Source organism: Ahaetulla prasina, chromosome 3 (genome assembly GCF_028640845.1).
Source record: "Ahaetulla prasina isolate Xishuangbanna chromosome 3, ASM2864084v1, whole genome shotgun sequence".
NCBI classification, from domain to species: Eukaryota; Metazoa; Chordata; class Lepidosauria; order Squamata; family Colubridae; genus Ahaetulla; species Ahaetulla prasina.
In genome coordinates, this window is record NC_080541.1 from 230,593,534 (window position 1) to 230,608,336 (window position 14,803).

A 14,803-nucleotide genomic window follows, 5' to 3' on the forward strand; every position below is an offset into this window, starting at 1 on the left:
AATTGTCTCTGCATGTGTGTGTGTCCAGTGTGTGTGTCTTTATGTGTATCTGTCTGCATAAATTCCGTATGCAAGCAGCCAGGTACTTTTGGAAAAAAAAATAAAACATTTTTTTTCCTTTTGCAAGCAAGTGAGTTACTTTTGGACATTTTTTTCTCTTCATATGCATGAGAGTGTCTTTGCACTAAAAAAATTTTTTCTCTGCCCTCTGGCTTATCTTAACTACTCCCCCCTTCGTTCCTTGTAGTGCCAGGGAAAAGGGTGGGCTACGGGGGAGAACCATTCACCCCCACTCCATTTTTTTTTCTTCTCTCTCTTCTTTCTTGTCTGAGAAGGGAGGGGCAATTAGGCTCTCTGGAAGCATTGCTTTTGCAAAGAGCTATGTATATTTTCTTTTCCACCCTGAAAACAATTTTGATTTTAATTTTCAACCCTGAAAACACTTTTGATTTTACCTTTTAACCATGAAAACAATTTTGATTTTAATTTTTAATCATGCATACAATTTTGATTTTGCTTTTAATTTTTAATTTTTATCTTTTCTGGAACTTTTTGAGGTTTAACCTGCCTGATTAAACCTATACCTTTATAAATGTTTTCAAAGCACTGAGTTGACTAAAAATGTTTCATTTAGCTTTGTATTTTTGCAGCTGTTAACATACATAATAAGAGTTGGAAGGGACCCTTGGAGGTCTTCTAGTCCAACCCCCTGCCCAGGCAGGAAACCCTATAGCATTTCAGACACATGGCTATCTTCTTATGTATGGATGCATTTTTTTTAAGCGTAGATCTGTTTTTTGGAAAATGTACTCAGGTTTTCCACATAAACAGACTCACCCTAAGCTTCCGCCATGTTTTTCTTTTTTGAATCTGACTCAGTGTGCCCCTTATTTGCTGTTTGTATTGTTTCTTTTTCTTTTTTAGCAGCACAATATGTGCCCTGTTTTAGGAAATATTTCAGAGATGAGTTAGAAAGTTATAGGATGTGATAAGTTAGAAGGTTACAGAATGTGAAGAGAGAGTTACTAGTGCTGAGAAGTTTTTAGGAAGTTTTGATACTAGTGCTGATGAGTAAAGTAAGACAGATGGTGATTTTGCTAAGAATGTGGTTTGTTTTTGGAAGTTTTTGATAGCATGGATTTGTTAGTGACCAACTTCCACACATGAATAAAAAGGGTGGGAGTTGGGTTTTTATTGATTGATTGTCTTTTTCTCTGTCTTCCACATAGTACCTTTCAACCTCATCTTAGACAGTCTATATGTTACTCAAATAGTAAAAACTATTTTTCAATCTTACTTGTCCCCTTCTCTTGATTCTAATCTCACTTCTCTTTTCACAACTTTACAGTCTCTCATTTACAAACGTACACATCCCTATTTTGTTATGTAGCAGACGCTGCGGCCTCTGCCTCCTCTCTTTTGACACTTTCTCCTGTCTCTCCTTGGGACAGTCACTCCTATTTTCATCAAAACAAAAAGGCGCTCATGAAACAATTTGGCTTCACGGCTGCTGAGGCATCTGATCATACATCAATGCCCTACTTGCAGCCGCCAAGGTAACTCCCTTCCGATGGGGGTCAACCCCAGAGGAACAGTGGCCTGTCAACTATGGCAAATGGATGTAACTCAATATCCATCCTTTATACATATTCAGGTTTCATCATGGCAACCTTGCAAAGGGGTGAAACCGCAAAACAAGTTATTAATCATTGTATTCGGACTTTCGTAACGTTGGGATGTCCAAAAACTCTAAAAACTGACAATGGACCAGCCTATACGAGCTCTGCCTTTGCACAATTTTGCCATCGCTGGTCAATAATCCATAAATTCGGCATTCCTTTCAATAGCCAGGGCCAGGCCATTATAGAGAGAGCGAATTTGACTCTTAAACAGGCCTTGGACAGACACTTGGGGTCAAAAGGCATCAGCCCCCCGACACTCCCGGCGTTGCAAAATGTATTAAATGTTTGCTTGTATTCATTGAATTTTCTTAATCTAACTGGATCTCCTGCCTCTACTGCTGCCTCGAGACATTTTTCCGCTCCTCCCCTCCCCTCTTCTCGTCCTCTGGTATATTATAGGCATCTTCCGGATCCAGCTTGGAAAGGTCCAGCTCAATTGATTACCTGGGGAAAAGGCTACGCTGCAGTTTAATTGCCTGATCGAGTCCTGTGGGTTCCGGCTCGCTGTGTTCGCCCCTGTCATCTCAATCAACCAAAAAAGAAAAATGAAGATCCTCCTGATCCTATCCCTGATCTCTCTTGCCTCTTCTGTCTCTAATGCCTCTTCCTCTCTTCCTAAATGTACATGAAAATTTCCCTTCTCTCTGCTACCCATTTCTCCTCTGGCGTACTTCGCTCCTTGCCCTCTTCCCACGTTTCTACCTCTGCAGCTCTCCGTTCGCAGCGCTCCTTATCCGGAGCACAGCAGAACCTGCATCGTCCCGCAAATTATACTTGGACTATTTTGGACTTCCAAGGAAACGTCCTTCATTCCATCTCTAATCGAACTCTGTGGCCTTGGTTTCCTGCACTCTATTTTGACTTTGCTGAAATGCTGGTCGGCGCCCATGGATTTAAACATAAAACAAAATGTGATCCTTCCCCTCGGGACGTCTGGACAATTGGTCCAGGCCTGTATATCTGCCCAGGACATCTTACTGATCTCTCCCACCTAGATGAATGTGGGACCATCTCTGATTGGTACTGCAAGTCCTGGCAATGTGTGTCAACCGGAAAGATTTGGTGGACTGCTCCCTATACTACTGACTATATCAAAGCTATACTAGGCCCTGATAACAATTTGCCTTGGAATTCCTGCACCAATTGGGCCTGCTGCGGCATTCGCCTCAATCCTATGACTGTTACTTTTACATCTCATGGAAGGAGTCTTCCGATTACTGAATGGATTAAAGGGAAAAGATGGGGGGGAAGGTCGAACGATAATTCCGGAAACAGTCATCCAGGAAATATATTCATAATTCGTTTTACCATGTCCTTAGAAACATCCCCACCTGTGGGCCCAAACAAACAAGTCAATTCGCCCTTTTTACAGCCCTTGATTAAAAGCAACAATCCATTGGTGTCCCTGGTCTCCTCTGCGCATGATGCCCTTGTGGCAGCCCGTACTTTTCCTAACAATGATAGTAGGTGTTGGCTGTGTATGTCTTCTCAACCCCCTTTTTATGAGGCCATAGGTTCCGCCCTACCTTTTGCCAATAGCACCTCAGATACCGGTTGCAGGTGGTCTAACTCTTCTATAACGGTATCCTCAATTGAAGGTCAAGGTTGTTGCCTTGGGTATGTACCCTCTAACTTTTCTCACTATTGTATCAATGCCTCCTCGGATGCCTATACTTCCTGCACAATATACTTATCCAAAGAAAGGCTAGGACTTGACACTGGAGGGTGGACTATAATATACACTACTCTATCAACTGCAGATTGAAAGATAGAGAAAAAGAGCGTTCTCAATCCCACACGTGGTATCAGGGAATGTTCAATCTCTCTCCCTGGTTGACCACCCTCCTCTCTGCCCTAGCCGGTCCTTTGATTTTGTTGCTCCTTGCATGTACAATTGGCCCATGTGTCATGGGGAGAGTTCTAGCATTCTTGAAACAACGACTAAACAGTATTGGAGATGATGTCCTCTTGCTAAAGCACACTGTTGAAAATGAATATAAACAACCTCTTTTAGAATTAGCCTCTGAGACTGATGAAGACTCTGAATCGGGAACCATTCCTTTGGAAAAGCGTACTGGCTCCCTGCGGGCTCTCCCGGAGGGGGGATCCACTGGGGATGCCATAGCTTTAGAAGAATATTACCCATCTTAAAAAATAAAAACAGAGGACATATGGATATATCATTGGTTCAGGTTTTCTTAGGCCTCACAGCCGTGAGAACTTGACTTAACCTTTTTCAGTGCTACATGACAGAAATGATTTATGGTACCCATAGCATTGCTCCTTAAGTTAAGTTTTGCTTTCCCTGAGTTAGGTTTCTATTCCGCTGAACTTTCCCTGAGTTAGGTTTCTAGTTTTGCTTTCCCTGAGTTAGGTTTCTATTCAGGTAAAATGTATGATTTCTTGTAAAACAGGTGGTATTTTGCTAATACGTATACTCTAAACGCTCGCTGATTGGTAACTTTCTATATGCTACTTCCCTCCTTGCTGTAGTTACCCCTCCCTGCTAAAACTGCATAATAAAAGAGACTGTTGCGATCTAAAAGGGGAGAACACAACAACCCCTCCTCTTCGTGCTCTCTCATCTTAAGAAACTTCTGGTGTGGTGTCTTTTATTCGACTTCTTTCGTCCTTGCGAGGACCCCCTAAATTGTCTTGGCGAGGGCTGAGACTCGTTCCTGCGGGAACCCAGGACAACATCAACAGGGAACCTAGGACAACAAATACGTGTTGCAGACCAGCAGCAACATCCTGGAGTGGCCATTCTGGAGAGAAGACCTTTGAGGAGCATTGGGGTACATCAGAAGATGCCCCAGGGCAGATGGTCTGCAGCTCTTTTCCTGCAGAGGCTTTGGGTTCTCCCAGGAATTGAAGGTACTGGTCACTTATGAACAGGTATTAGGCAAAGGAGATTTTGTATGGACAACTATTATGTGTAAAATAGACATTCTATCTACATGCATAACAACCCCTTGTTTATCCAGTGTTTTTCCTGCTGTTTTCTTTTCCTGTTTTTCTTCTTTTCTCTTCTGCTTCATTAAATAAAGACAGAAAACTTTCTCTGATTTGTCTCATTGTCTCCAGCCAGACCATCCACGGGGAGTCATTGCAGAGTAGCAGAGCCCCCTGTCCCGTTCCCCCACCCTCCAACTTACTCTGGAGTAAACCCTTTGTAGGGACTGAGTTTCAGGGATTTCTGGCTCCGAGAGCTTCCTCCCCTGCGCATTCTCCCTGGAAAGCCACATCGGGGAACAAGTTGCTGCCTCTCAGCCCCTCTTCCTCTGACATGGGGCGACACAAGTCAAGGTGGGGAGGGGAGACCCCCAAAAGAGGCCGAAGAAGACACCTGAGACCAAGAGGGCAGCTGGAACCAAAGCTTTATTGCAGAAGAGAAGGAATGAGCCCAGGGTGGGTTTTGGGGGGAGGGTCTCCAGGATGGTCCAGGACAGAAGAAGGATCTTTGGCTCAAGTTCGAACAGTAGTTCCAATTCTGGTGGGTCTCCTTGTTGGTAATGCTGTAAAAACAAACATTCAGATATGAGGTTTTTCCCCAGAAATCCTCCGGTGCTTCACCCTCCCTCATCTTACAACCATGAGACCCAAACCCGAAATCAGGAGGAATGGCCTGACTGGGAGAGAAGGGAAGCAATGGGGCAGCAGCCTCCCCCTTGGAGTTATGGGGCTCCATCACTGAGGGTTTCAAGCAAAGGTAGGACAGACTCTTTGAGGGTTTCTGCACTTGAAGGAGGGTGGACTAGATGACCCCCAGTGTTTTTTCCAACCCTCCCCTTCTAGGAGACCTCAAGGCCACCTCTTGCAACACAGACAAGGACATGTTCACAGGAGCTTCTAACTTGCCCAGAGGATGAGTGGACCAAAGTGGGCCAGGAGTTCTGTCCTGGCTTCTGCTTCTCCTGGAAGTCTTCATTGTCTGGGGCCTTCTGGCTTCCTGACCAGGATGGCAGGAGGACCATTTCTTTCAACACAGTGCCCAGCAGAATCTCAGTGGGTGGAGTGGGGCATTCTACCAAGGGAGGTTCCAGAGGAGAAGGGGTCAAGAAGAGGCAGGGGGAGCGGGAGGGGGACGCGGGGGGTCAGCCTCATGGCTTCCACTGATTTGTGTGGAGATCTATCAGGAAGAAGACCCCACTCCACCAAGGTTTGCTTCGGCAACGTGGCACCTTCCCTTTTCTTCCATCAGCTCCACCTTTGATGGACACCAGGAGACCTTGAAAGGTCCCAGAGAAACTTTCATGTGCCCAGACCATCTCTAGGTCTCAGAGACACCACACAGCCGTTCCTTTGGTCTAAGCCCAGGACACACGGAAGGCGGTATGGCACATACCATGCTTCCCATAGGCAGGATCCTTGCACTCCACCAGGCAACCGTAACGGCAACACTTCTGCCTCCCAGGACAATTCCAGTCATTTTGACACTTCTCGAGACGACGTTGTTGAGGGCCCTGGAGACACACTCCACTCCAGTTTGATTCTGTGGCTCTCGAGGACGTGGACAGGTTGCTGGGGAGGTTACATGCAACTACATGTTTACTGGACCCATGTCCCTCCTGGTTAGTGCTGGCTACACAGGAAGTGACACGAGGCTGGCTCCGGGGAATTATAAATGCTTCATTGGTGGAAGGGGTTTTCCCCGCTGCCTTGAAAGAGGCGGTGGTGAGACCCCTCCTCAAGAAACCTTCCCTGGATCCAGCTATTTTGGGGAATTATCGTCCAGTCTCCAACCTTCGCTTTGTGGTGAAAGTTGTAGAGAGTGTGGTTGCATGGCAGCTTCCCCAGTACCTGGATGAAGCTGTCTATCTAGACCCGTTCCAGTCCGGCTTCCGACCCGGTCATAATACGGAGACAGCTTTGGTCGCGTTGGTGGATGACCTCTGGAGGGCCAGGGATAGGGGTTGTTCCTCTGCCCTGGTCCTGTTAGATCTCTCAGCGGCTTTTGATACCATCGACCATGGTATTCTGCTGCGCCGGTTGGAGGGATTGGGAGTGGGAGGCACCGTTTATCGGTGGTTCTCCTCCTATCTCTCTGACCGGTTGCAGACGGTGTTGACAGGGGGGCAGAGATTGACCGCGAGGCATCTTACTTGTGGGGTGCCTCAGGGGTCGGTTCTCTCGCCTTTCCTGTTCAACATCTATATGAAGCCGCTGGGCGAGGTCATCAGTGGCTTCGGGGTGAGTTACCATCTGTACACTGATGACACGCAGCTGAACTTCTCCACCCCGGGCCACCCCAACAAAGCTGTCGAAGTGCTGTCTGGAAGCCATACGGGTCTGGATGGGGAGAAACAGACTCAAGCTCAATCCCTCCAAGACGGAGTGGCTGTGGATGCCGGCACCCTGGTACAGCCAGATGCAATCGCAGCTGACTGTTGGGGGCGAGTTATTGGCCCCAATGGAAAGGGTGCGCAACTTGGGTGTCCTCCTGGATGGGCGGCTGTCGTTTGATGATCATTTGGCGGCCGTCTCCAGGAGGGCCTTTCACCAAGTACGCTTGGTCCACCAGTTGCGCCCCTTCCTTGACCGGGATGCCTTATGCACGGTCACTCATGCTCTTGTCACTTCTCGTTTGGATTATTGCAATGCTCTCTACATGGGGCTGCCCTTGAAGTGCACCCGGAGGCTTCAGCTAGTTCAGAATGCAGCTGCGCAGGTAATAGTGGGAGCCACTCGTTCCCATGTAACACCACTTCTGCGCAGTCTGCACTGGCTTCCTGTGGTCTTTCGGGTGCGCTTTAAGATTTTGGTTACCATCTTTAAAGCGCTCCATGGCTTAGGGCCCGGGTACTTACGGGACCGCCTGCTGTTACCTTATGCCTCCCACCGACCCATACGCTCACACAGAGGGGGTCTTCTCAGGGTGCCGTACGCCAAACAATGTCGGCTGGCGGCCCCCAGGGGTAGGACCTTCTCTGTCGGAGCTCCTACTCTTTGGAACGAACTTCCCCCTGGTTTACGCCAATTGCCTGATCTTCGGACCTTTTGCCGTGAGCTGAAAATGCTTTTATTTATTCAAGCGGGACTGGCTTAAAAGTTTTATTAAATTTTAATTGGTTTTTTTTTAATGAATTTTAGGGTTTTAAATTGTTTTAAATTTTGGCCATTTATGTAATATGCTTGGTTTTAAGTTTTTGTTTTAATGTGTATATTGTGGGGGTTTTATTATTTGGCTGTACACCGCCCTGAGTCCTTCGGGAGAAGGGCGGTAACTGTTCTGCAAAAGAGAAGATCCCAAGGCTGAGAGAATCCTCTGCAATTGGAAGCCCAGGTCAAGAAAGATCCCATCTCTGGGCCTTCCAGGACCCAAAACATCTCCATACATCTAGGATGATTGTCAGGGTTCCAAGGAAGACCCCCAACGAAATAAAGCTCTGAGGTTTGAGGTTCCTCAGAGTTCCAATTTATTAGAGATGTCATGTTGGCACAGCTGGGAAAAGCCGAAACTGAAAGCTTCCAGGTTTTCCACACCCAGTTGACAGTTCACAGCCCTGCCCCACACCCACAAGTTCATCACATGGTCCAATCAACTCTTCACACTCAATTAGACACAATCTTCAGGCAGTCTCCATGAGACTCAGGATGTCCTTGAATACGGAATTTTGTTATGACTAACTTTCTACCGCTCCAATAACAACTCCCTCCCAACTTCCCCAGCTAAAATATGTGGCAGTTAAGAAGCAAAAACAAAACAAAACAAAAAACCGTCTTCCAGAACTGACAGTGATAGGTTGCCAGCTGGAGCCGGATCCCACCTCCCCATTTCTTTTCCCATGAAGCAGAGCTGTTTCTCTCTGGGGTCAACCTCTCCGGACCCCAGGGGGAGGGACACTATAAATGCATCCAGCCCCCCCACCATTGGTATCCTGTGGGTGGACATGCACAACCAAGGTTTCCACGAAAGAGGAAGGAGGAATTTCAAGGAATGGGAGGCAGAGACTTTCTGTGCCAGCTCTGCCCACCCCCACAGCCCCCTCCCCAAATACAGAGGGGGTAAGATAGGACCCTCCCCCAAGCAGAGGCTGGACAACCAGAGAGGTCCTCTTTCCTTGGACCTCCTGGAAGGTGCCTGGAGTTCTTAGGCTAAATGGGTAGCTTGAAGTTCTGAGTGTCTCCCTCAGCACAGGCACCTGGCTTCTCTCAGAATTGGGGCCTTGGTGGTTCATAGACTGGGCAGGATGGAACCATCATGCCAACAACCACATAACCACATTTTGCAACCCAACAAGACAGACACAAACTTCATTAGAACTGCAGAAAAAACAATGGCTACCAACCTGCCTTCCATCAAGGACCTGTATACTGCACGAGTCAAAAAGAGGGCTGGGAAAATATTTACAGACTCCTCGCATCCTGGACATAAACCCTCAAAACAACACTATAGAGCCCTGCACACCAGAACAACTAGACACAAGAACAGTTTTTTCCCGAAGGCCATCACTCTGCTAAACAAATAATTCCCTCAACACTGTCAAACTATTCACTAAGTCTGCATTACTATTAATCTTCTCATCGTTCCCATCACCCATCTCCTCCCAGTTATGACTGTAACTTTGTTGCTTGTATCCTTATGATTTATACTGATATTGTTTCCTGATTGCTTATTTGTAGCCTATGACTATCATTAAGTGTTGTACCTTTTGATTCTTGACGAATGTATCTTGTCCTTTTATGTACACTGAGAGCATATCAGTGGTGGGTTGTTCCCGGTTCCACCCGGTTTGGGAGAACCGGTAGTGGCGATGGGAGACTCCGCCCACCCATCCAGACATCATCAAAAACTCTCTGTGCATGCGCAGAAGCGACGTGCATTCACAAAGCGAGTGCTAGCGCCTGCACGCTACCAATAGGGGCGTGCATAAGAGCACAAACGTGCCTACCGTTCCTGTCTTATTGTTTTTTTATTCTTATACCTATATGCTTATACTTCCTCATATTTCCTCATATATATGTTTATATACTATATAACTATTTTGTGTGATGCTTATGTATATTGTTGTGACAAAAATAAATAAAGAAATAAAAATAAAATAAAATAGCAAACCGGTAGCTCCAGGATTTGAATCCCACTACTGGAGCATATGCACCAAAGACAACATCCTTGTGCACACTTGGCCAATGAAGGATTCTGTTCTGTTCTGTTCTGTTCTGTTCTGTTCTGTTCTGTTCTATTCTATTCTATAAGCTGGGACAAACAACCCAGCAAAAAATAATACCCCAATCAAGAAAATATCATGAAGAAAAACCCACCCCCACCAAGGCTTATTATGCAAGCAGAAGTATCTAACAGGGAGCAAACCCCACTCTCTTATAGCTTTGATGAAATTCCCTAGTTCGGTAATGAAATGTCTGCAAGAAATGTTCCAAGCTCTGGGAACACTTCTCATTCTCTTTCCAGGGACTGCATCCTCCTCCTCCTCCTCCTCCTCCTCCTCCTCCTCCTCCTCCTCCTCCTCCTCCTCCTCCTCCTCCTCCTCTCTGCAAACCCCAATCCCTTCTAATATCGATGATGTTTCCTAGTTCAAAAACCACCCAGCTCAGAGAACATCAGAAATTCCACAGTTCAACCTGAGTGACAGATTCCCTTCTACTGAATCAATCATAGTCTGTTTTGAGAACCAGGATGTTTCATTAACCATCTTATGCTTAATGTTAAGAGACAGCCGGTCTTTTTCAATAAAGAGGTCAGTCCGGAACTCCTTCCCTACTTACCAACACAGGTGTAGTGGCATTCATCTATGGTCTTAAAATTGTTGGCATTGCCTCCACAACCACCATAAATAAATTCTTGACATTTGTTTGAAGCCGGGTTGTAGTAGAAGCGACGAATATTGGCTTTACATGGTCCGATCTCAGGTGGAAGATGACAAAACTCTGTGCCAAATGGAAAGGGAATGGATATTATTTCATTACATAGCACAAAAGTCTTTAACACTCTTCTTCAACCTGGGGCCCTCTTGGGGCCATCTAAGATTTGGTTTCCTGCTCTGGAGGTTGGATCAGATGGCTGATTGGATCGTTCCTGTTGCTTAAAATCCTGATTCTGCTGCTGCATTGAGTAAAGGTAGCTCAGCCTTCCCTTAAAATTCTTTCTTGGCCCTCTCCTATTTCTGTCTCCTATTCAGCTGACACCCAACCACCATCTCCAGAACCTCCCCAGAAGAAGCCCCATTAAGCCAGAGGTTCTAGACTGGAGTCTTTGGTTTCCCTTCCCTGGGGGAGAACTCTGGTCACTTCAGCCCCTCCCTGCCAAGATCTTTCTGAAAGCTCACTTGGACGGTCCTGGCTGGAGACAGGGGTCAGCTCCGCCCAGAGGGTGAGGAGTCCCAGCAGAAGAAGGAGACCTCCAGAAGACATGATGAAGCCGTCTGCCCCACACGCAGGCTGCTGGCTCTATTTATTCTCCCCAACTGGGAATTTCACACCTCCAGATCCAGGAAGCAGGATGACTTAATGCACTGAGAATCCAAATTCTTTCCTCTTTCACAAGATGGGCAAACAAGAGGTGGGGAAACTGAGAGTTGGATTGGTTTTCCAGTTTGGGGGAGTCTGTGCAGGTCCCTCTTGTCCCTGTTTAGAATAGAATAGAATAGAATCTGGAAGATACCTTGGAGGTCTTCTAGTCCAGCCCCCTGCTCAAATAAAAGGCCCCATACCATTCCAGACAAATACCTGTCCAGTCTCTTCTTATAAACCTCCAGTGATGGAGCACCCACAACTTCTGAAGACAACTTCTGTTCCACTAGTAAATTGTTCTCACTGTTAGAAAGTTTTTCCTCAATTTCAGGTTGCTTTAGAAAATAAATTGACCCCCTCCTCTTTGCGGCAGCCCCCCAAATACTGGAATACTGCTATACTGTCACCCCTAGTCCTTCTTTTCTCCAGACTAGCCAAACCCAAATCCTGCAACCGTTCTTCTTATGTTTTTGTCTCCAGGCCTTTAATCATCTTAGTTGCTCTTCTCTGCACTTTTTCCATAGTCCCAACATCTTTTCTGTAATGTGGTGACCAAAACTGGATGCAGGATTCCAGGTGTGACCTTATTAAGGCTTTATAAAGAGGGACTAGCACGTCACCTGATTTTGATTCTGTGCCTCTATTTATACAACCCAGGATTGTATTAACCTTTCTGGCTGCTGCCACACACGGCTGGCCTGGCTCGTGTTTAAGGGATTGTCACTTAGACTCCAAGGTCCCTCTCACAGTTCCTGAGTTTGAGCCGGGTTTCTCCTGATCTGCTTTTGTACCTTTGGTGTTTCCTGTCTTTCCTATGAAATAGGATCCTTTAGAAGTGATCCTGCAGATCATTTCCGTAAGATGGAATTGTTGCCTCTCAGCCATCCGATTGGGTCAACCTGGCCTCCATCTCAACATCTGAACTGCAACGGAGCAGCCATGCCACACCAGTTGCAATCTTGCAAAATCCAAAGAATTGTTATTTGGATGCCGTTTTTAATGTTTGGTATCGATGAGGCTTATTGCTATGCAACATCTTCTAGGAATTCTGAATTCTCAGATCTTGCTTATTACACAAATCATGTTCCACCTCTCACTGCAGTTGCAGTTCTCTCTGTGTTGGGAAATTTAGAACTTTCCGTTGGTTCTTCTGAGTGCCAGCAGAGAACCCTAATCAGCCCAGAGAGCCCCTCCCTCGCTGCCCATCTATTAACCAACCCTGCTTAAGGAGGAACAAGGACAGATAAATGAATGAGGGACAAGCAATAACACAAGCAGGTAGGAGAAGCTGCTGTGTGCCAATCCTTCCTATTCATGGACCAATCTTACTGCACTGATGACAACACTAAGAATGGCAGTGAAATGTGATGAATATGCAAACCAGGTTTGCAGAACACCAAGGATCCACCAGGAGATACCAAGGATGGGGCCACAAGGGTTTCTCCCTTGTGCTCTTTGATGAAGCTCTGAATCTTTGGATGAGGAGGGGGAGGAAATGCAAATTGATTGCATGGGATAGGTAATGCTTTAGAAGAAATAAATAAAATCCAAAATTACCCCATTACAAGAAGAAATGGGTGGAAGATCATTAATGAGAAATTTCCTGGCAATGAGAACAATTAATCAGTGGAGCACCTCAAGAGATCTTCTAGTCGAACCCTTTGCCCAAGGCAGACAGACAAGTGGCTGTCCAGTCTCTTCTTAAAAGCCTTTAGTGATGCAGCACCAACAACTTCTGGTGGCAAGTCATTCCACTGGTTAATTGTTCTCACTGTCAGGAAATTTCTCCTTAGTTCCAGGTTGTTTCTCTCTTTGATCAGTTTCCATTACTTCTTCTTGTCCTGCCTTCAGGGGTTTTGGGAAATAAGTGGACCCCTTTTATCAATGATCTTTCTGATAAACTGAAAGATAAAAGGGACAAGTACAAAAAATGGAAAGAGGGACACATAATTAAGGCATAATACCAGCAGATAGCCCGAATCTGCAAGGATGAAGTCAGGAAAGCAAAGGCTCAGAATGAACAAAGACTTGCAACAAAAATCATAGATAAAAAAAGAAAGTTTCTTTCAAGATATAAATAAGAAGAAAAAAATGAAAGAAATGGTTAGTCCACCAAAGAGAGAATAGGGCAAGGAAGTGACAGGCAACAGAGAGAAAGCAGACAAAGAGAGTTACGGGTTTGACTTTGTGAAAAATGAATTGGAAATCCTACTCTGAGGTCGTGATGAACATATTATTGTTAATATCTATAAATTGTTATTGAATTTGAATTTGGAAAATGAATATGTAAAGCGTTGCATGATTCAGTGGGCAAGAAAGTTCTGATATAATGCTTGAATAGGAGAATATGTGGACGAAAGGTTTAAATTTTACACTAAATTATAATTTAAAAGAAAATTTCTATAAGATGATGTATTGCTGATATTTAGCACTAAATAAGTTGTCCAGAAAGTATAAAGGTATTATGAATGAATGTTGGAAGTTTTGATGGACATGTGACAAACAAAGCAAAGAAATATTGGAGTATGATTCACATCCTAATACAGAAGATTCTCAAAGTGAATATAAAGATAAAACCAGAAACTTTTCTTATGGGCTTAATGGAAAAAGACTTGTCAAAAAATTTTGGAACTTGTTATATATGTTGACAGTGGCAAGACCACTTTATAAACAAAAATGGAAGGACACTTTGATTCCCACAATGGTCAAAAGGCTGCAAAAGTTGACAGAGTTTGCAGAGATGGCTAAACTGACTACTTTAATTAGAGAAAAAAATGCAATTACTTTTGTTTCTACTTGGAAACTACTTCTGGACTTTATGCTTGGAGTGGGGATGAAACACTGATTTTGGGCTTTACCAGTTAGATAGGTTTGTTACTATAGAAATCTAGTTCAGACTAGAAATAAAAATTATTATAAGCAAAAAAATGGCAAGAGAACAACTGTCTGATCTTGATGAATATAAATCACCAGGGCCTGATGGATTTCACCCCAGAATTCTGAAGGAGCTGACAGATTCTATCTCAGAACTATTGTACCATATCTTTCAAAAGTCCTGGAGCATCGGGGAACTATCAGAGGATTGGAAAAGAGCTCGTGTGGAAAAAGGGGTGGGGGAACCAAACCTAGGAAACTACAAACCAATCAGCCTAACATCAATACCCGGGAAGATACTGGAAAAATATAATCAAAAAACAGATCTGTGAACGTCTAGAATTAAATAAGGTAACAACTAGAAGCTAGCATGGGTTTGTCAAAAACAGATCATGCCAAACCAATCTTATTTCATTCTTCAACATTCTTCAAAATGCTGTGGACATAATATACTTAGACTTCAGCAAAGCATTTGACCAAGTAGATCACAACCTATTTATTGGCAAGCTAGAAAAATGTGGGATAGACAGCATCACCAACAGATGGATTTGTAACAGGCTGACAAAGTATACTCAGCAAGTAGTCCTTAATGGTACTACATCTACATGGAGAGAAGTGAGCAGTGGGGTGCCACAAGGTTCCCTCTTAGGACCAGGACTCTTCAATATTTATTTATTTATTTATTTATTTAATCACATTTTTATACCGCCCTATCTCCCGAGGGACTCAGGGCGGTTTACAGCCTATTAAAAACACAAATACATAAATATAAATACAAG

At 44.8% G+C, this 14,803-nt stretch overlaps 2 protein-coding genes across 2 annotated transcripts in view; both read right to left on the reverse strand.

Moving 5' to 3' along the window:
- LOC131195292 (kunitz-type serine protease inhibitor 4-like) overlaps nucleotides 1–14,803 on the reverse strand; it is a 51,353-nt gene that overhangs the window by 20,882 nt on the left and 15,668 nt on the right. The gene's annotated exons all lie outside the window — the stretch shown is intronic.
- LOC131195295 (kunitz-type serine protease inhibitor 4-like) lies at nucleotides 5,043–11,117 on the reverse strand. Its single transcript, XM_058177089.1, has 3 exons — nucleotides 10,967–11,117; nucleotides 10,407–10,568; nucleotides 5,043–5,197 (listed from the first exon to the last, which is right to left on the reverse strand). Exons 1-3 carry the CDS (start codon nucleotides 11,049–11,051, stop codon nucleotides 5,148–5,150), a joined length of 297 nt encoding a protein of 98 aa, XP_058033072.1. The 5' UTR covers nucleotides 11,052–11,117; the 3' UTR covers nucleotides 5,043–5,147.

Excerpts from the sequence above, each read along its gene's own strand:
- LOC131195295 (XM_058177089.1), bottom strand. The coding sequence starts at position 11,051 with ATGTCTTCTGGAGGTCTCCTTCTTCTGCTGGGACTCCTCACCCTCTGG. Across the intron at positions 10,569-10,966 it reads CTCCAGCCAGGACCGTCCAA|AGTTTTGTCATCTTCCACCT; the intron begins GTGAGCTTTCAG and ends CATTTGGCACAG. Across the intron at positions 5,198-10,406 it reads ATGCCACTACACCTGTGTTG|CATTACCAACAAGGAGACCC; the intron begins GTAAGTAGGGAA and ends TTGTTTTTACAG.